Source organism: Stegodyphus dumicola, chromosome X1, assembly GCF_044657685.1.
Source record: "Stegodyphus dumicola isolate Sdum_Otavi_A_Nest chromosome X1, ASM4465768v1".
Taxonomy (NCBI): Eukaryota; Metazoa; Arthropoda; class Arachnida; order Araneae; family Eresidae; genus Stegodyphus; species Stegodyphus dumicola.
This window is the reverse complement of record NC_140780.1, coordinates 243,361,226-243,384,642: the sequence shown is the minus strand read 5'-3', so window position 1 is coordinate 243,384,642 and position 23,417 is coordinate 243,361,226. Positions and strand designations below refer to the sequence as shown.

General features: G+C 34.7%; 1 protein-coding gene across 1 annotated transcript in view; it reads left to right on the top strand.

The window, feature by feature from the left end:
- LOC118200499 (uncharacterized) overlaps window positions 1–23,417 on the top strand; it is a 151,387-nt gene that overhangs the window by 64,248 nt on the left and 63,722 nt on the right. The window contains exons 7-8 of the mRNA XM_085807325.1: window positions 2,572–3,056; window positions 5,736–5,869. Of these exons, the coding sequence (XP_085663451.1) occupies window positions 2,572–3,056; window positions 5,736–5,869 (619 nt within the window). The remainder of the gene's footprint in view (window positions 1–2,571; window positions 3,057–5,735; window positions 5,870–23,417) is intronic.

Genomic DNA, 23,417 nt, shown 5'->3' with positions numbered 1-23,417 from the left:
TGTGCCATTTTATCATTTTATTCATATCCCTTTTAGTCTCCAAAGTCAAATACAATTTCAGCAGAAGTCATTGATGTGTCAGAACTAATGTAATTGTCAGCATCTTCTTCACTTGAATTTTTAGTATCTCTCTACCTCTTCTGTTCTTGTGGCATTAGAAACAATATTCACATCACTCAAGCATTGAAAGTCTTGTTCTATTAAATTGTCATGGGATCATTCCTCGATGTTTCCCTAGTTAACATTTTCGATTCAGTTTTTTGGCATAAAATTTTAATTATTGCCTTGACTTCTTTGCAATTAGGCAGTCTTAACTTTCTTTATTAGGAAGAATCTTTCTCCATGCTGAAATGTGCGCATTTGTTTTACACACTTTCGCTCATAGTGTTGAATGTGTTTGCGTGGCCGCCATGCATGGATTATCCCCAAACCGCTTTACTGATGATGAACATATTTTTTTATTCTTGGTTTTATTTTTACAGGGTTCGTAGCGATCCTTACAAGTGCTTATGTCCTTATATTTGAAAATAAAATATAAAGGCCCTTATAGGTGCTTACTTTTTCTTTCAAGCCCTTATTTTTTGTTTTTAGTGCTTATTTTTTGCTTTTAGTGCTTTTTTTTAATCCTTTGTTTTTAATGAACGCATATTTTTTTCCCGTACCAAAGCCGAAACTAAATAAACAACTTTTCTTCCTTATATGCAACGTTAGATGGTGAATCATACTCCCAGAAATTGCTTTCTCCCCTTCCTCTGCATTAACGTAACCTATGGTGTGCGCGAGAGTACAGACAGGTGCACGTCGTTCTATTGGCCAAAGAATTGAAAACGGTAGAAAATTCCGATACATTTGGTATTCTTTTCCTCCCACCCAAATACTGCATACGTTTGAATTTTTATCAAGATTTTAATAATTTGCATTCTCGTTCTGCGTGGTCAGTTCATATTCGTTTTATTATGATTGTTATGCTTATATTATGAGCATATGTATGAATATTTATAATAATATAGTTGCAGTAACTGCTGAAGTATAGATAAACTTCCAAAAATGGGTGTGTTTTTACACAGATTAGCTTTCTAAGGAATAATATTCGGAATGGCTTAAATAAAAGGAAAGTAATTGACATATGGAAGAATTATGCCGCACATATTGCGCAATAACGTTTGCGGTATTTTGCATTCCGTTTGCGGTATAATTAATTTTGATGTTCAGTCTGAGATTTGTTTATGAACACTTAAAAGAGTTTTACTGTACTTTCTAAGCAGAATATTTCTCAGTTCCGTTGGTCTATTTTTATATGATGCACATATCGAAATGTCAAAATCATTTATTTGGCCGAGAAATCTAAAGAACGGCTACTCACTCCTCTTTTTCCAGTTACTATCTGGAACATTCGGAAATTTCCGAGAATGCGGGTTAGTTAAGCTTTTACTGTTAAAGGATGACTGAAGCAATTTCCCGTCTTCTGATTTCAGAAATGTGCCTCTTTTTTATTTAAATTACTTTGCTTGGAATATATGTTAAGGAAAAACTGTTATGCAACGAAAATTTAGAAAATGTTCAGAATTTTGATTTAAGTTAAATTATTTAAGTATTAATATGAGTGGAAAAATAAATTGTATTTATAATTAGGTGCCAAATGAATACAATTAATATGGCTTATTATTTATTTTCTATATTTTCAACTGAAATATCATCATTAAATCTTGTAATATAGTTTAGTTCTGCATAGTTTTTCCCTCTCATTGTAAACTAATTCTGTAAATTGAACTGTCACTTAAAATTTAAAAAAAAAAAGTTAATTGTTTTCCATTGTTGAGGTAATACTCATTCTCTTAATAAATATTGCATTGCTCATATTTTAAATTACAAGTCTAATTTTTCTTTTAAGGTTATGCAGTTGTGTATAATGTAAGTAGACAGGTGCTTATTTTTTCCTTAAAATGTGCTTGAAAAGTGCTTATAGGTGCTTATTTTATTAACTAAAATGTGGCTATGAACCCTGTTTTATTTGAAAGCAAGTAATTTCTAGTTTTACATTCTATGTGATATCATACAAATATAGTATCTTGCCATTAAAAGTTGAAACAAGAAAAGAGAATAATCAGCTTATACTGTATTTTTATGAAATGAGCATGTTCATAATATCTATAAGCTTTGTACATTAAAGCTACTACTTTCACAACATTTTTTCTCTCTTTTATAATAGTATTGTTTTAGTCACATCAGCTTACATAAAGGCTATTTCAAAAAAGCAATGCTGATTGCATTTGCTTTCAAAATTGTTATTTCTTGCTATGCAAAATCAATATTTATTTAACTATAATGCTTCATGGTAGGCTTGATCAAAGTGTGCAAGATGGTTATGTAATATTTCTTGGCTTTTAAGTTTCCAGATTTGACCATTTGTACTTTCTTTCTTTAGAGAGTCATTAAATAAATTTATTTTATAATGTGACTTGAAGTTTAAATAGTAATTTATAGGCTTACTAAATGCTGCTTTTACTTTTAAATCTCAGGTTTACAACTGTTTTTTCCAGATTTGTAAATCACTTTTTTTTCCCTCCCTAGTACAAAAGGAGAAATTGTGGGACATAAGGGAGATTTTATATTAAATAAATGCACATTAACTTCTTCTGGTTGGTTGTTGCTGCCTACTATGAGTAGAGATCTGATACCTTCTGACCCTGCTGGAGATGATTATATTGAGGAAGAATCAGAAAAGGAAGATTATTGTGATACTGATGATGTGATGCCTACAGACAGTGGAGATCCTTCACCTTCCCTTGACGAAGGTCTTGGAACAGACCCTCAGAGTGTTTCTTCAAATTCCCAAAATGTATTACCTGATGGTTGCTCTGTTTCAGCCTCCAATGATGAAGGTGTTGGAACAATTGACAGCCCTCAGTCTTCAGCAGTTCCTAATTCTCAGAACAAGGATTCAGACCTCACACCATTTGATCAGCCTCTGGCTTCATCTGAAGGACAAAATGATACAAATTCAGGCCTTACACCTTCTTCTTCTTCTGATCAACCTCAAACTGAAGAACAAGAAGGTATGAACATTTATGTAGATTAATATTACTGTATCATAAATGTAGTTTTTAGTATTACTTGGCCCCAGATGTGCATTATGTTTATTAATATTTATATTCAGATCATATTAAAATATGTAATATGCCTCTTGTAATAAAATACTATATTTTGTTTCAGTAATTCTGCAGTTTATGTTAAAAAGATTAATTTTCTAGGAACATGTAGTAAAACTTAAGTGGTGAATTGAACATTAAAATCATGAGCAAAGATCTGATAGCTCCATATGAGCAAATTCAAAAGCATATTGAAGGCAGTCAATATAGGGCAGTAAAAGTTGCACTAAAAGTCTCATTAGAAAGATGCAGGCTGTTTTACTGAGCTAGAGATATCAGTAAATCAGCTTGCATGACTGTTACTGTGAATGTCAGTAAATAATCATGCTGTAAACTAGTGAAAACAGCAATGATAGCTTATATGGAATATTTCAGTACAGTGTATACGAATTTCTGAGGACCATGTTGCTCAAAAGATGGATCGGAATCATATTGTTATGCAAAGTTACAAACACTGTATCATGTGTTTGCACAGGACTTGAAAAATGAAACAGCAGCATGTAAGTGATAAAATGTAGTCTATTAGTAACAACAGTACCATTACAAAATGCATATAAGTCACAGAAGGTGTGTGAAGCGGCATCCACAAGATGTAATACCTACCTGATGCCACTGGTGCATAGAATGATGAATAGGCTAAATGATTCCAGATGCACCTTGACCGTAATAGCCATGGAGATGGTTATGAGAAGATCCTCTATACCAGCGGTCGGCAATCGGTAGTGGTCCGTGAAAACGTTTTGATGATCCACAGAATTGGGACATTTATATTTTTATGAAGATTCAGTTTAAAAAATGACAAGTAACAAAACCTATTATGGAATATGGATTATACTTTAAAAAAAAATTTTTTTGCTACTGCTTTTAGCGAAATTCGTTCTGAATTTAGCGATCTTTTAGCTACTTTTGCAGGTGTATCTAATAACATCTGAAAGTGAGAGTTGACATCCATGGATATGCTGCTGTTATTAATAACAGCACAAACTGGAATTCTCTGTCCTTTTGAATTACAAACATATGCTATTGTAGTCATTAATGATGCAGTTTTTCTCTGTGTCAATAGGCAACTTGATGGATTCCTATGAGAACCATCCGCATTCTTGTTTATAATTGCATCTATGGAGGTTTCCTATGGTTCACTTTTGCTTTGCCTATCTGTTGATCAATGGCGCCATTGCTGAGTAAGCGATGATTATTATGTTTACAATAATTAAAAATTGGCCGCATAACACTTTCAGTTTATTAATATTGCTCTGTGTTTGTCGGTTTGTTCTTGCTTTTCGTGAAGTTCCTTTTCAGTGAAATGGAAATGTGAAGCTTTCTGTACAAGAAAGTACGATTTTTGTACTTTTCATATAATTTTTCAATGTGAACGAAATATGTGTATCAGTGAGAGGTTAATAGTGTTTTCATTGTTACTCAATATCAGGGCTTAGACTGAATTTCCATAAAACGGTGAATATTGTTTTTGCGTATTAATGTGTTGTTTTTAAGGTCTGATCTAAGGTTTTTTTTTAAATTCATATTAGTGGGCTGCCAAATATAAAATTATATATGTAGTGGTCCGGAAAGTTCTAAGGGTTGACGACCGCTGCTGTGTACTGAACTCAGTGATGTCATACACCAGAACTTGCAGGTGACCCCCCAAAAAAGTGATTGAGCCTGGATGAAACCTGCTGTTTATACAAGTTAATGTATAAGTACTCCACATTCAGGAATCCTCCTTACTGTAAAATGGTGCTTAACTACTGATATTCAGACTGTCTTCTGCATGATGGGCAGACCTCTCTCCAGCATGTTTGGCACCCTAGATGATCAATACAAGTGCTTACGGTGAATTAAACATATTAATAATTTGAAATAAATTATATATTTAGTTTTGATTTAAAAAAATGTGTTAGACATCGCCTTTCAAAAATTGGCATCCTAGGTGGCTCTCCATGTCATTTTTGCTTAGAGCATAATTTCCTGAATATCATCATCCTTCATTCATCATTTTCAATGCATGGCAGGTCTCTGAAAGGAATCTGTCTTACTAACTGCTGATGTGACTGTGCAATATCCACTGGTTGTTAGCATGGTTCCTTATGTACTGTTCCTGGCACACATGCACAGTGTCTTGCCTGTTATAATCTGTAGCTCCGTATGTGAGATGGATGGCTTCTAATTCTGCATTTGTACAATTAACTTCTGTAAGCAGTTTACTAATGATAGTTTCTTACAATGATATTTTGCAGTTCCAGGTTTATACAACACAGTACAGTTCATACAACTCTGATTTTATCAATTCATAGTTATTTCATTTGTGAACTTAATGATATGTTTTATAAACTTCATGAGTATAGCCCCAATTTTGTTGCCATTTTTGTAAAGATATTAGAAGTGAAACAATGTTAAAAAAAATGTTACTATGAAGCCTTAAATGCAAATTTTTTAGTATTGTTTAAGAAGAAACCTGTGCAAGCCAAAATAATCTGAATTACTGCTAATCTTTTGTCGATAGTTCACTTTTTGTTTCATTTTATACATTTCAATCACAATTAATTGACTTGTTAGTAGTAAAATGTAAGTTTTCTTCTTACTTAGGAAATACTAACCCTCCGGCAAAACCAGCATCTGAAGGCATAGAAAATGTTCCAGTACTCGATATTGGTGTCGATGATGATGATGATCGTCATCCCATTAGCCAGGCTCTTAAAGTATGGCAACAAGAACAAAAGGTAAATGTAAGATATCACTATGATAGACTGCATTGCTTTTACCTTTTCTTCTGATGTAGTGTCAGCTATAAAAAAATATTTTTAATCCTAGAATTGGTAACAATACAGGAAATTTATGTGTACTGTTATAAAAGTATGTACTACACAACTGGCTTTTATGTGGTAGAATTATTGCCAAATTAACTTATGTATTTAACTCTTATTTTTTTATAATGCAGGATGTGTTGTACCAAATGCTGGTTTAAGCTGCTGCATTATACTTATGTTTTGGTATATTATAAATGCAGAGGGTATATTACACATTTTTAGAATGATTTCAGAGCCATTTAAAATGTAAAGAGAATTTTTTTTATTATTTATTTTTTCTGGAGTTACTTTTCTTTTACTTACTATAGTCTGCATTGTGATTTTCATAACTGAAAAGTTTCTTTTTCCCCCTATCTTCTTATTTTTAATATCCTATTGTAAGAGAATCCTGCAACAACCAACTTTCTCTGCATTGATGGAACCAGGTTTTTGCATTTTTAAATACTTATTTTGTTGCTAAGAGTTACAATGTATTTCCACTTATCTTCTGCTAAATATTTATTATACAGGTTTCTACAAACTGTTCTACGTTGAGCCACATGTCTTGGCAAAAACTGGTGAACATTATGTTTAAGTTGTAAATATTGGTTTATAATTTTATTTATTGTTGTTATAGATGTATTTATTGTGCAACTGATTTCTGCGTTGATGCGTTTTTTCTAATTACCGTTAATTTAACTTTAGAAACTTTTAAAACAGTATATACCTTTTTTAAGTATTCATTTGGAGTGTTCTTTCCATGTGGAAGTAATGACTGATGCTTTTGCCCCTTTAGATCAGTGTTTCTTAACCTTTCTAGCAAGTTGCACCCCATTCAGTCTGAAAATATATCTCCTGCACCCCATTGAAAAATGTGTTTTAATTTTTTTAGTCTAGAAAAATATATTTTTTGCAAAACTTATTGTTTATTGAAAAACATTGTACATTTTATATAAATACAAAACAATATTATTTTTATTAATGACTAGTCTGTTGTTTGTTCATTATTATACTGGCGAAGCGAGGTTCCTTTTTTGAAAGACATCACTTGCATTTAAGCTATTTCTCGCTTTAGATTTTATATGCAAAAGCAATGAAAATCCCATTTCGCACAAGTAGGTTGTAGCAAAGGGTAAGTAACTGCAGTGCTCCGTTCTCCAGCTCTGGATAATGTTGTAACTGTGAACACCAGAATTGTTGCAATTCTAATTGTTCGAATTCCATTTGAACATGTCCAGTTGCTCGCATTTCAATAAGTTGATCTTTTTTCAGATCACTGTCATCCATCAAATTTAAGTCAAATAGAAATGGATTCAGTATCCATGTCTGAGTTTTAGTAATATTTCCGGTAGAAAAATATCCATTTAATGATTCGCTCAATCGTCTTAAATGTATTACAATGTCGGGCATAATTGTATTCCTTTCATTTTTCTCAATAACAGAATCAAGCAAGGGAAATTTTGCAAAATTCCCCTTCTACTCGACGTATCCAAATTTCTAATTTTGCGATAAATGAAGATAAATTTTCACTAGATATTATTATATTTATGCCAAATCCTTGCATTGATAGATTCAATTCATTTAAATGACTAAATATGTCTGTTAAGTAGACCAGCCTCAGCATTGCATCATTACTCTCAAAATCTTAACAGTTTTGACTAGTCAGTAATTGAATAATTTCCTCACGCAATTCAAAAACTGTTAAGCATGTCACCCTTAGATAACCATCGTATTTCGGTGTGATATAGGTGCACGGTATGATCAGCACCGATTTCTTCGCAAAATGCACGAAAAATGCGATGATTAAGCTCTTGCCCTCGGATGTATTTTAATACATTTACTGCTGTGGTTAGATGTTTTAAACTTTCTGGCAATGCTTTCGACGCAAGTGCATGACGATGCAACATGCAATGCGTTATTATAACTTCCGGTAATTCTCTTTTCATGTGTGAAAAAAATCCTGAATTTTTGCCTAACATTGCTGGAGCTTGCTCCATCAGTGCATATTGAACCAATCGCATTCATTGGTAATTGATATTTAGTAAAAAAATCTGTGATGCGATTGAAAACATCATTTCCTCTCATATTCACCTCCAGTGGCTCACAAAATAGAAATTCTTCTATCACCTCTTTTTCCTTCACATACCTAACAAATACCAAAAGTCGGCTACAATTATCAACATCAATTGACTCATCCAGTTGCATGCTTATTTTAGTGAACTGATTTTTATGTCTTCAATTACTTGCAATAAATCTTCACTGAGATCTTGTATTCGCGATCGTATAATATCATTTGATAATGGAATTTGTTGGATTTTTTTATGTGCTTCCGAATCTAAAACTGTTTTAGCAATAATTAAAGCAGAAGGTTTAATCAACTTTTCAGCGATCGCGTGAGGGTTTTTTTTTTTTTGGCACATAAATATGTCACTTGATATGATGCTTCTAATAAAGGTTTTTGAATTGCTCGTCCACACAATTTTAGGATAGTTCCACTGGTATCAAACCGAGCCCTCTTTGACTTCACGCTGTTCATGCTATGTGCTTCTTAGCCACCATGCAGATTGTTGAAATGCTCTAATATCTTTGATGGTTTGAGATTGCTGTTTGAAAATATCTTGGAACACAAGGTGCATTGCAGTCGTTGCGTGCCATCTTTTTCGGTTGTGCAGGTAAATCCATAACCGGCATACTTATCGTTCCATTGTTGTTTTTTTGGCATAGTGGGGTTCACTATAATTCATTTAATTATTTAGAAATAATGTAATATAATAATGTTCTTACGTTTGTAATATGACTGAATCCTATTCGGCTTGAACGGGCAATTAAGAATGTATTAGTCTCAAGAGGTTTCTGTACAAGTCAGAATACACAATACACATGTCGCAGACACAATAGTTGACTCAACCTAACACAGACGCAGTAGATGCAGATACAAATCTGTGAATCCGTAGATTCCATTGGAGTAGCACATACTGAACTCAGTGCATGCGCAAGCTGGGATAACGTTCTCCGCTTGTATTCCCACAAAGTTTTTTTTCTTTTCTCCGTCACCTAGCTGCCTGTTCGCCTTCGTTTGTAGCGTTTGATGCCTTTTTGTAGCGTAGTGCATCCGCCCATCGGCACCGGCTCTTTCCTGTGTCTTTTCACGATAAGTGAGCTAGGTGCTACCAATTTTTATGAGCTTCAATATTGGGCACACTATTGCAGATTTCAAACATTTTATTATAAGAAATTTAATAAATGATATTTAATAATTTTTATGGTTAGGTAGGGGCTTCTCCCGCACCCTCAAAAATACATTCCTGCACCCCCAATGGTGCTGTCACCCCCGGTTAAGAACCACTGCTTTAGATAATAATGTAGGATATTTTGCACTTTGAAATTTTAATACCATATATTTTACATTTTTGAATAATGGAATATTTCTCTTCAGCAAGTGCAAAATCGCATCTTTCAATTCACAGCTTGTTTACATGCAGCATTTCAGGAAAAGAATAAATTTAAAACTAGTAGTTGCTATTTTTCTCTTCAAATAAAGATGCTGGAGTTTTATTATTTGAAAACATATGTCTCCCTCCCCCTTTTTTTTTTTTTGGTACTTATGTTTTATTCTGTCAACCTTGGAACTGTTGCCAAGCAGAACATTTTAATGCCAATTGTGGCTAAGCATGACATCACGATCTGCTTGTTAACAACATCTGCACTTTCAGTTGATATAAGGTGGCTTATCAGGATCACTCAAATTGATTCTCAATAAGCCAACTTTTATTTTTGTATATAGGAATTATACGAATATAATTTAACTGTTATTGTTGCATTTGATTTAGCATTTTGAGAAAAATGTTTACAGTTTGGAACCTGTCTTCTATACAACAAACAGCAAGCAGGGGATTATTTTCAAAGTTATGGGAACTCACCATCAAATAAGTCTGCATTAATGGACACAAGATGATCAGTTGGATATGGCCAACAAGGCAGTGGCTACTAAATAGGAACAATTACTTTTTTAAAGTTTGCGCTTGTAGCTTTCTAAATAAGTCTTCCAAAAAATACGAAGGGTCTAACAAAATAGTAAAAACCAGCAAAACCCTGTTTATAAAGCGGGTTGAATACTAATTCTTTACCAAACAAAAAGACATCAGTTCCTTAAGTATTCCATAGGAATGATTGGCAAAACTTTGATTTGATCTTTACCAACTTTCATGGTCTAATGGTTGGCAATTTAAGTTTGTTTCTTTAAAGAAATACTGAAGAGCAGTTCTTTAAGGAAAAATTGTATTTTTATCAACAATAGCAATTTAACATAATGTGCCTTATGCAAGGTTCTGAATATGTGTGATTTTTTAATTACATGGAGAGTAGGAAACCAGCGTATATAAATTGATGTATCATGATATAAATTTCCTTACAGTGCAAATAACAATACCAGAAACACTTGCCCTCAGGGGGCTCACTTTTGTGAGTACGGGTGTGGCAATCCCGAGGTACCCTAGCCCTTCAGGGGATCATCTTCTTGGTGAGACGGGTGTCACGATCCTGGAGCCCCAGTGATCTTTCCTCTTTTCCGTCTCCTCTCCTGTTGGCTGGAACTTTTTCCCTTCCCTTCTCCCTTATGGTTTCTCTCTATGGAGTTTGGGCTTGTCATGAGAGACTGGAACAGACCTTGTCTCTAGTTTTCGAGTGGCGAGAAAACTGCCCACGTGTTTGCCATGCGTGGAGACCCGTGTCGCTGGAAAGGAAGGTCCTGATAGTTGAGGGGCGAGGTACTGTCCCCAACACACTGCTTTGGCCTCTGCTTCAGCTAAACGGGAGGTACCTTAGTTGTCCTCACGGGTGTCAATCGGCTGGTCACTAGTCCTTGTGTCAGTGGCTTGGAGTCAAGCTCTCGGGAGTACCTGCTTTCGGAAAAGCCGACTGTGGGGCTTCAGTTTGCGTATAGGTCCGGGTAGCCCTAACACAGGAATCTGTGTTCCCTAGTTGGGCTCTGTGGTGGGCGGGGCCTTCAGACCTGAATCTTCTCTTACTTCAATATGGCAAATCCGCATATTTTTTTAATAAAAGATTTTGAAGTTACTCCAGTCACTCAACCTAGTTCTGAGACGCCTACTACTAAACCAGTCACTCAACCTAGTTCTGAAACGTCTACTACTAAAACAGTCACTCAACCTAGTTCTGAAAATCCTACTGCAAAAAAATTACGTACAGATGCAAATGAAAAAAATCATAACAATAGTCCCCGTTTCCTAGTCATCTGTAGTCCTGGCGAAATACATAAGATGTCTCGTTTCGTAATAAACAATTACATCCAGTCTTGTATTGGTGAGCCGAGAAATATAAAGCGTCTCTCCTTCAGAGACTTGCTTATTGAATACAACCTCAGCCTCCCAGTCTGCTTCTTTACTCCAGATAACTAAACTTGGGCAAGTGAATGTCACTGTAACAGCACATAAATCACTGAACTATTGTCGTGGAGTAATCTCAGAATTCGAGCTTCTGTATGTTTCTGAAGAAGAGATCGCTTCTGAGCTATCCGATCAAAATGTCTGTGGTGTAAGGCGGATCAAGATGCATAAAGAAGGTAAGTTGATAGACACGAAACACGTGATCCTTGCCTTCAACACGCCTGATCTGCTTAAGAATATTAAGGCTGGATATCTAAATCTTTCTGTAAGACCTTATATTCCAAACCCTATGCAATGTTTCCAATGCCAGCGTTTCGGCCATTCTAAGACGTCTTGTCGTGGCAGCCTTACATGCGCCCGATACTCACAGATTGCCCACGATTCTGATAATTGTACCGCTGCACCTTTGTGTATAAACTGCAAGGGTGACCACCCAGCATTTTCTCGCTTGTGCCCAAAATGGAAATCGGAAAAGAAATCCAGACTACAAAAGTTGCTAGGAACATCTCTTACGCCGAAGCCAGAAGATTAGTCCAGAGCACACAGCTTTGACCAAATAAATCATACGCCAGTGCTGTAAAATCATCTCGTACGGTTGCCACCCAAACATCAATAGGCACACAGACCCTACCAAATAAAACCCAACCGTCTACATCCAACAAGAAAAAAGAAAATGCCACCCATGTAGTTAAAAAAAAAAAAAAAAAGAAACAGTTATTCAAAGTAAACCCAGAACTACCACACAAAAAATATCAAATAAAAATAGAAGCCACAGCAATAGCTCTCTTGATGAGATGATTTCTGAATCTGTGTATTCAGACAGTATGGAAGTAGAAGAGGGTCTAGAAGTTCCCAGGCATCTACTTCCACGAAAAACAAAAGAACAAAAACCATTCATAATGGCCACCCTTGTGTCATGGAACTGTTGCGGTTTCCACCCAAACTTGCTTGACATCAAATCTATAATAAATGCGTATCATCCTGTGTGCTTAGCTATACAGGAAACAAATCAAAAACCAGAACAGCATGCAAAACTTCGGAGGTTTTCTTTCATCAGGAAGGATAACCTTGCAGGTGAGCATGCCAGTGGAGGTGTAGGTCTCTTCACCTCACTGGATTATCCCTCAAATGTACTTTCTTTGATGACATTCTCCAAGTTGTCGCTACTCAAATAAATTTTGATATTGTTGTTTCATTTGTTTCTTTGTAATTGCCTCCGAATGAGCACATTTACCAGCAAGATTGAAATAATCTTAGAGCAGCTGCCTGAGCCTTTTATGATAATAGGAGATTTTAACGGCCATAGTCCGCTCTGGAGTAGTAAAGATACAAATTGCCGAGGAAGACAAATTGAGCAGATGATCGAAGGTCATAGCCTTTGTCTCTTGAATAATGGACAGGATACTTACTTCCATGAGCCTTCAAGGACATTTCACGCTCTTGATCTTGCCATCTGTTCACCATCTCTGTTGCACTTTTGCACTTTTAGTGTTGGGAGTGATATTTACAACAGCGATCATTATCCCAATTTTGTGTCTCTTGCACGAAGAGGAGCAAACCCCATGTCGAGACTCCCTCGGTTTATACTGGATAGGGCAGACTGGGAACTGTTCTCTTCCTCCGTAGAGCTCACAGAGAAAATGGTAACAGATGTGCATATTGATGATGCTGTTAAAGCTGTTACTAATACTATTATTCAGGCAGCTATGCTTTCGATTCCTAGAACATCAGGAAAAATACTAAAATATTCAAAACCATGGTGGAACCGTGACTGCCATGAAGCACTGAGAAAAACAGAAAAAAGCATGGGGTATTTTTCATAGATATCCTACTCTGCGAAACCTCATAGCATTTAAAAGAGCAAGAGCAAATGCACAAAAAGTAAGAAGGCAGAGCCAAAGGAATTCTTGGATTTCATATGTGTCGTCAATAACATCCTCTACGCCTAGTAAGCGGGTTTAGGAAAAAGTTCAAAAAGCATGCGGAATATATAAAGACCACTCACTTTCCTTCTTGGAAAAAGATGGCCGAGTGATTAGCTCCATAGAAGAAATTGCAAATACATTGGTGAGACATTTGCTGCCGTTTCTTCCAGCAGAAAATATTCACCTGCATTTCTCTCTATGAAGCAGCACTCTGAAATAAATCCCATCGCGTTCAACTCTTCCAAATCTGAGCCTTACAATAGAGCATTTACTATGCTGGAATTAAAGAGAGCTTTGTTGCAGACACATAGGTCTTCTCCGGGTTTTGATGGCATAAATTATGAAATGCTAAAGTATCTGTCCTATAAGTCACTGAATGCCCTTCTCACTCTTTACAATAGAGTGTGGAAGAAGCATACTTTTCCCAGTGCATGGAGGAGAGCTGTAATTCCTATTGCTAAGCCAGGGAAAGATCCAAGAAATCCTTCCAACTATCGGCCAATTAACTCTTACGAGTTGCATATGCAAGCTGTTTGAAAAAATGGTAAACAGCCGCCTAGTGTACTTCTTGGAAAAGAATAATATATCGCCTTATCAAAGAGGTTTTCGAAAGGGGAGAACAACTGTAGATAACATGCTCCTCTTAGAGACTTCCATTCGAAAAGCATTTGTAAGAAGAAGCCACCTTGTCTCGGTATTCTTTGACATTGAGAAAGCTTATGATAAGGCATGGAGATACGGTATACTTTGCGATCTTAAAGAGAGTGGCTTGCGCGGTAACCTACCATTTTTCATTCAGAATTTCTTGAACACTAGAACTTTTCAAGTAAGAATTGGCTCTGTTTTGTCAGATGTTTTTGAACAGGAAGAGGGTGTGCCTCAAGGCTGTGTGCTTAGTGTAACCCTTTTTAGTTTAAAAATAAACTCTGTATTAAAAGAACTTCCTCCCACCATCTTGGGATCTCTATATGTTGATGATCTGCAGATTAGCTGTCGAGGGGCAGACATGAGATACGTAGACAGGCAATTGCAGATAACTCCAAGATCCAAGAATGGTCAAACAAACAGGGATTTACTATTTCCAAACAGAAAACTGTATGTGTTCACTTTTGTAGGAAGCGAGGTCTCCATCCTGAGCCTGAGTTATATCTGAATGGTACAATTATTCCAGTTACGCCCGAAGTAAAATTTTTAGGAGTGACGTTCGACTGAAAATTGACCTTCCTTTCTCATGTTTTAAACCTGAGAAAGAAGTGTCTAAAAACACTAAATATTTTAAAAGTGTTGGCGAACATCTCCTGGGGTGCAGAGCGTTGCTCCAAGCTTCGCATTTACAGAGCGCTTGTCTGCTCTAAACTGGACTATGGCTCAGTTGTTTATGTATCCGCTCGGCCATCAGTATTGTTAAAACTGGATCCTGTTCACCATCAAGCTCTGTGGATTTGTTCAGGAGCATTCAGGACATCTCCCGTCCAGAGCCTGTACGTTGACTGTAACGAACCATCACTTTATCTGACGCGTGAGCAATTGTCCCTCTTGCAATATTTTAATATTCTATCCCAACCAGAACATCCCAATAAGTTGTACTTACTCAATAATATGTGTAACACTTTATTTGAAACGCGTCCATCCTGCGTTCCTACCTTTCCTTTAAGAGTTCGCCCTGTCGTTGAGGAACATTCCCTCTCTGATATGCGCCCCCAAGCAGTACAGAATTTTGAAATTCCACCTTGGGAAAATTCATAGATTCAGCTTCTTTATGTTTTCAAACATCACGTGAAGGCAAGCACTAACGAGATCGTTTACAGACAACTCTTTGCTGAATACAGGCACAAATATAGCAGTTATTATCCGATATATACAGATGGATCAAAGTCAAAAGATCATGTCGGGATGGCATTTGTATTTGAAGATTACGTAGAGGGCAGATGCCTGCACCATGCTTTCTCAATCCTAACATCTGAACTAACTGCAATATATTATGCTCTTTTGTACATCTCGAAGCTCTGCCACAAGAAGTTCATAGTTTATACAGACTCGTATAGTGCCCTGAAGTCTTTGAAAGCTTTTCCCAACCCTCAGAATCCTGTGGTAGTGGAAGTTCTAAAAATTCATATAAACTTAACGATTCGACAATATGAAGTTCTGTACTGCTGGGTTCCCGGGCATACGGGAATAAAGGGAAATGAGCTTGCAGACATCGCAGCAAAATCTGCTGTTGAACTGTCCAGTCGCCTTATCCCTTTTAGAGACATCTGCTGTGCCATCAAGGGGAAGATTAAAAAAAAAAAAAAAAAAAAAAGGCAGCAAATTTGGGACGTTCAGCTTAACAAGTTGAGAAATGTCAAGTCTAGAACTGAGCACTGGGATTTTGATGGAAATCGTAAGGAGGAAGTTCTTTTGACTCGCCTCAGAATTGGTCATACTAGAGTGACACATAACTATGTTCTTAAAGCTGAAAATGAGCCTGTTTGTTTTAATTGTAATGTTTGTTTATCTGTTCGTCATATTTTCATTGAGTGTCCATGCTTTAATAGGCTTCGCCAGAAATATTTTAATAGCTGTGACTTGCCTCTCGACCGTTTAATCGGAAGAGAGGTCAATTGTAATTTATTTTATTATTTAAAAGAGACTGGCTTTTATTACCTAATGTAATTTGTTTTGAAGACTGTGTCTTGAATTTTAATGTGTGCTTTTAATTTGTTTTTATATGACTTCATCCTCTGGATTTGGTACATTTGTCTACTTGTTTATTTATTGAATCTTAATGTCGTCAACTGTAATCATCCCATCTCGTGTTTGGCGCGCTATAATCATCTTTGGTTTTTGCGCTATAATCTCTCTCACTCACTTACTTATTCACTCACCAGAAACACTTCTGGGGAGGGCAAGTGCTGTAGCATCTGCTCCCTTGCTTGTTATGTCTTAATTTAACCTAAATGTAGTTGTTAAGTACTTTTCATATAAAAATCAAGTGTTGTTTAAAAGAATTTGGGCATTGTGCATGATTTTGCATAAAAAAAGCTGAAGATGATGAAAGTTCTATGAACCTTCTGTCAACTTTTAATGGCGTGGAGGGAAAAATAATGAATGCAGTAAAATGATCAAGCTGAGGAACTAGTATTATAAACTGCAAATAAGTAATGTGATGTAAATAAATTATATTTCTTTCTTTCAACATTAATATACATGAAAAAACTTCCTTTGTACAAAAAAAAAAAAAAAAAAAAAAAGTCATGCATTCTTTGCTTCTTACCTGAATTGGAAATGTAACTTATCAAGACTTTTTTGTATTGTTTTCACTTTTTGCATAGAAAAATGTTTAAACTGTATCTCAGTTAAATTCAGAACTCTTTATTATTCATATTTATATTCTTTCAGCATACTATTTGTGAAACTTCTAGTGAAATAATATTTGCAAATGATGCTAATAATGCAAATGCAGAGCTGATCTGCATATGCAAAGCAGTATTACAATATTTATAATCCAAAAAGGAAGGCTGTGCAAATAGTAAATATGCCTTTTGCTTTACATTTTTTTAAACAAAGGACATGTGGGGAATTCTGCAATAGAAATGTGCTTTGGAAACAGTTAACGAAAGTGAATGGAAGTCTAGAGAACAACGGATATGAGACTGTCATTTATATGGAATTCCATTTTGGAACTAAAAGTGGCAAACAGTACATGCAGAAAAATGATTCTAGCAAAAATATTTGATTGAATATAATCAATTCTTATATGTAAGGTGTTTATAAATGAATGGTGCATTTAAAAAAAATTATAATAAATCGATGTATTACCTTCTGCATGGTAAAACCTACACTGTAAACGTTAGCAACTGTAGAAGTTTCTCATGCACTACTTGCTGTTTGCTTGTCATGCTTACTGCGGAGCCGCAGCAACAGTTTTCAAGACGGCATCGTAACAGGAAAAGTCTTTCTTTGTGATCCGTTTGTAGGTGTCTACATCTGCGGTTAAAGTGCAATATGAGTTTCGTGTCCAACTGATCATCTTGTGTCCATTAATGCAGACTTATTTGAGGGTGAGTTCCCATAACTTTGAAAATAATCCCCTGCTTGCTGTTTGTTGTATAGAAGACAGGTCCCAAACTGTAAACATTTTTCTCAAAATGCAAAATTAGGAAAGAACTACCACACAAGTAGTAGTAGGTGGCGCCAACAGATCATGAAAGCTGGATGCCTTTGTAAAGGCATGAGTTCAGATCAACCTTGTGTGTCTGATGCAAATGGTGAAAGTGTGGGCAAGGTGTTTCAGCGAAGTTCTTGCGAGTCACTTGAATTGGACATGCCAAAGAGTATAGTATAGAACGTGTTGCATAAGTTACTGTTTTAACATTAGAATGCCTGCTGGAGTCAAAATGACTCCAGTGGGATTTATAAGGTAGACACATAAATGAGAAAACAGTAACGGATACATTATTCAATAAAAACATTTAAATTTGTAATTAGGAACAATAGATACAAATATTTTTTTTTTAAAGGATAATTGAATTTACAATTTTAAGGAAATGGCATGCTTTTCACAATGCTTTTTTTATACTAAAATTCAAGAATGCAATTTTTACATGTATAATCTAGTTTGGCATGACATTTTCTGCTCACCATTTTCTTGTATGAAATACGAATATTAATAGTCATATTACCATTAGAAAGTTTATTTTACATTTCCTCCTCTTTGTGTCTGATCTGTCTGGTGGATTTGTTCTGCTTGCATTTCTTTCTGATTTATTTAAGTCATATGTAGTTTTGATGCATTTCATCAGCTAACACCTGTCTTGTAATTGGTATTTCACAATTTTTTTTTTTTTTACTTCCTTGTACGAAGTAAAAATGAAGTATTGTAATCGTGAAAAACTTCAGCCATCATATTTCAACGAGAATATCCATTTTGACTGCTATTGAATGCAATTTAACGATGTTTTTGCATGACATCTGTATGTAAGGACAGAATAAAGAACTCTTTTCCCCAAAAAATATTCTAAAACTAATTTAAAATGAATTCTAAAAAGAATTTTTCGTGGCATCTGTACATACGTATATATCTTGCGTAACTCAAAAACGAGTAGCCTCAGAACATTTAAATTTTGTACATAGGACTGCTGTAATATGTAGATGTGCACCTCGTAATTTGGTTGCAATCGGTCTCACCGAAAGTATATAAATATATGCATATAATTGAAACAAATTGTAAAGCTAACAAGTAATGATCTCCACTCTGTTACTCAGCTCAGTAATCTCAGTTTCTTTATTCTTATATGTTTGTAAATTGGGCAATTTTTTGCTTTAAAAATGATTGAATTATGTTGTTCTTATCTTCTGGTTAAGGTTTTTATGCCTTTAGTACATCTGCATGCGATATTTTTAGAATTATTAACAACTTAAAAGTTGGTTAAGTGCCGCTAAGCTTTTTGCAATGGCGGCAATGTTTGTTTACATTTGAAACAGCAGAATAGTAGATTTGTTGCCAATCTAGAGAAAGTAAGCTTCACAAAAACAAAGATAATGCCTTCTTTTATTATTGTGAATTAAATCATGCTTAATCGATTCTGGAATTTATTCAAGGGAATAAGTGTTTAAGATTTACTTCATAATTTTCAATACAGATATTTTGAGTTCTTATGTATTTTTGCCTTGTCGTGACATAAAAACTGAATTAATTGAATGAGAAATACTGAATCGTCAGTGAAAACCTTTTTGTTCTTGTTGTTTGCTTAATTTCTTTTATACATCGTTTTAGATTTATTATAGTATTTGAATAGAATATGTGGCAACGATTAGATAATTCTTAAAATGATATAAATTTTGTGCATTCCGAGTTAAAGAATGAAGGTAATTTAACGCTGTTAAGTGAACCTAGGGCCAGAGTGTCGCTATGGTAAACAAATATAGTGAATTTTAAAGAGTGCATTTATTCTGTTGTAGTTTATGCGCTTATAACGATATAAATTGAATTCAATCCAGTATGTTTAAATGAAATGCAGGAAAAAATGCGTATAATTTAATATTCCGTACAAGGAAGTCATGTTGTGCACACATTACATTTTTTTAAAAATAATCCAGGCATTTATTGCAGCTAAATCTGACGTACTGTAAAAAGTATGAACAGGCCATCTTTTAGAAAATGCTTGTATAAATGTACTTGCTAACTATCTGCAGAGCTGTGGAGTCGGAGTCGAGCAGATTTTTGGGTAAAAGGAGTCGGAGAACACTAAAAACACGTCGACTCCGACTCCAGTTTTTGTTGAACAGTTTGAATTTGAAATGATATCAAAGTGAATTGGAAAAAAATTACTGACAAACTGAGTTAATATATTTATTTATGGACTGTATACATTAATAAATAGTTATTTCCTATTTTATTGACATATTATTAAATAAATATAAGGGAGCAGGATGAATGTGATATTTGCCATTATTGATTAAATTGATTCATTTAGTTACTAATCTCATTGGTGAATTGAGGTAAACAGCAAGAACTCTCAAAATTGATGCCATTCTTAGGAAACGAGCAGGTAAAGGAGCAATGCAATAGAGAAGTACATATTTGATGATATAGTGGTTGTTAGGATTAAGAACGTCTTCAGAAGATGTAAATAACCATAATGTTTCACTAACAGAAAGACTGGGGAATGATCTTGCAGAACTGGAAATCCTTCTTTCAACACTGTATATAGCCACAGAAAAGCTACAATGTGAAGAATTAACAGGAGACGAGAACGTTAGAAGATGTTTAACCTTAATGTTTCACTAACAGAAAGACTGTGGTATGATCTTGTAGAATTGGAAACTCTTTTTTTCTATACCGTATATAACCATCAAAAAGCTACAATCTGCAATCTTATGTAATGGCTGAAGAGTGTTTAAAATTATTACATTTTTCTCTTTCCCTGATATACTGTAAAATTAGCACTTGGTTCATCATGTTTAAGAATTTTAGATTCATACAGTGCCTCTTGGCAATCTTTCATGGTCTTCGGGATTTCTCTTCTTGCTGTGCTGACGGTCCCTACCAAGCTTGCAATTCTTCAGCTAAATGAAGTGAGGTAAAGAAATTATGAACTTGAGACCTTCTTTTAGAAAAGGTTTCGTTAGTCTCATAACGACGTATTCAGATAATCTTTAATTGTATTAAAAAGTATTTAAATTATATATTCTTTCTTAAACTACCCCTAAACAAAACATATGCTTTATAATTTACATATCATTTCTAAACAATTGTAATGCATAACTTTTATCCACAGTTAATTTTTAAATAGGAACCTTCTAAGGTTCTATTACTAGTCTGAAGTTAAGTAGTAACAACTGTATTGTATCATCTAACAAGGTTCTGAAAAATTTACAGGTGCGTGTATTTAGTAGATGATTCCATGAGCAGCCGTTTTTAGAAAATGTTTTCATAATAATGCACAGCACTACAATTAAAAATACAAATAACAAGCATTTATTTTTCTTTATTCCTTTTCATTCCTTAAATTCTAATAAAGGAACATAGGTTAGAACATAACCAGAACTCCACTGATATGACCAGAGTGGCATGTGAAAACCAGCTCACTCCAGTCTGAGAATTAAAACCAGGAAATAACTAAAGTTAGTGGTTTTAACCCTAAAATTGTAATTATTTATCAAAATAATGAATATTAAAGTAAGAATGTGAATTACATTTTTTCTTTTGTCTGGCCAATCCATACTGTAACAAAGCTTACCCGTGTGATTTCACATGATGCAGCATAAATGTGCTAAATAAAAATTCAAAAATATTAAAATAATGATAATAATAATTCTAAAGCTTTCAGATTTTACGTTTTTCTAACGTTTTGTATATTACCTTTATTTATTAAATATCATGTTCTTTGCACTTAAACCATAAAATTCAATCAACAGCTACATCGTAAAAGAATTTTAAAAATGAGCATATCTTTAGAATTTTCGACACACAGTCTCGCGCTCCGGAGATAAAAATGTTTTTTCTCCTTGCAGTGTTGCCATTGCTCGTTTTGAAATCGTCAAGTTTGTTAATAAAAAATTCACTCAAATGTTACAAAATATGAAATCAATGATTCCAAATTCCAAATTAGGGCTTCCAGATGCCCATATTCGGTGGAGGATAGCATTATTCAAAATTTGATGTCCCTAGGTATTGTTGTTTTATCACAGTGCGAGAATCATACATACATTTGTGCAGATTCTTCATGATTTAATGTGTTTAACCCTTTTCCAGCATGCTACCTTTTAAATTTGGAATTTCGACCCCTCCCCCAAAAAAGGTAGACAGTTTAATCAGGCTTAAAGGAGTATACAGGTGAAATTTTGCTTATCGTTTTAATTCTGTGGGCACACTGAATGAATAAAGCTTCTAAAAGAGTGCTGAAACGAGCATTGCTGGAAAGCGCATAAAAGAGAGATTTTGCCTACAATTAACCCTTCAGCATACGCGCATCACTGTGCTATGTTGGTATATGCGCGGAACAAATTTTACCCCAGCATTTGTTTTTCGGAGTTTTCTTTCCAACATATAATAAATGCATTTTCTTTTTTTTAAATGAATGTATAAATGACTAATAGCTTTGTGAATTTTGTTAAACCCTTTTTTCCAGTTTTAATTCGAGATAATCTTACTTTCTAGCTTTTTTCCTTAAAACTCAATATAATGTCATACTATTATTCATATCAAAGATTAGACTCTGTATGCGAATATTAAAAAAATATAAATAACACATAGGTTTTCGGGCTCCTCCACTACCTGAGTTTACTGTATTTGACGACATATAAGATGCACTTTTTTCTCTAAATTTGGTCTCAAAAAAGTTACCTGCATCTTATACGTGAAGGACAGTCTGATATGTGAAGGTAATTGCATTCAATAATTGTTTATTTGGCTTTTACGAAACATGAGAACTAAAAGAAACCACGCTATTGAAACTTTTTTCCTTGTAAGTGGCCGTCTAAATAAGGGTGCGTCTTATATGCTGTCAAATGCAGTAATTATTCAAATAATCTCATTTTGAACAATCCTCACATAGTGTGACAACATATTTTTACAAACAATTTCTTAGGGTGAAGGTCTGCTACATCTTCTATTCCTGCCAACCTTTTTATTCCGATTTTGACTTCCTTCTAGAGAGACAGAATTTCAGCCCTTTTTTAGGACATGTTCTTTTACAAGCTCTAATGCTAAATCTTTGGAAAAGCTCTTCGTTCATATCACTTGGTCGTTATTTGATCAATGAATAATAAAAGCATTTATACCTGCAACATTCATTAGTCCAAAAATTACCATTAGTGGCCAGCGGCGGCATTTTCTTGAAACATCCTAAGTTCCACATAACTCATCAACAGTATAAACATCACCTCTTGTAGAGTTGCAAAAAGTTATTTCGAGCTTGAGCTGCTCTTTAGACAATGGATGAATTTGATTATCCTCATGCATGGATGATAGAACAAAAACCGATTTACTCTTTTTTGGAACATATGAAGTAAGAGTTAATTCTTTACCTCTAAACCCAAAACGCGAAGAGTACAGAAGCCTGTTTTATTTGGCAGAAATTCTTCTGGAATTTCATGCTTATCTTTTCGAAGTGTCCCAAGACATGCCAGTTTGTGCTTTTTCAATAATTCATTGGCCAAAGGAATGCACATGTATCAATTGTCCATAGTCACTTATGGGTACAGTAAGTCTTTGTACAACATCCAATGCCACATTTGATTGTATATATAGTCTGACAGGCTGCTTACCTGCATAAATTTCTAGATTGTATGCGTAAAATGTACGAGAATCACCCAAAGCAAATGTTTTTATTCCATATCTTGGGAGATTACTTTTATTTATTGTCTGAATTGACACCTTTCTCGAAAGGGTTCTAATTTTTAGTCTATAGTACAATATTCAGATAAAGAATATATTTTTTATATGTTTTTGACAAATATTTCAAAACTATTTCTAATAAGTGCAAGGTCTAGCCGTCATCTTTCGCTCTGCTCGTAAATTTATGGCATCAAACCTAATACACCTCAACAGAAAGTGGAATCGGTTGATAGACATTGTTATTTGAAAAACAGGTATTCCGCTTCCATACCACAAATCTTTGCTTTTAGAAATGCTGCTCTCAGCACTCGTTTTAATATAATAGGGAA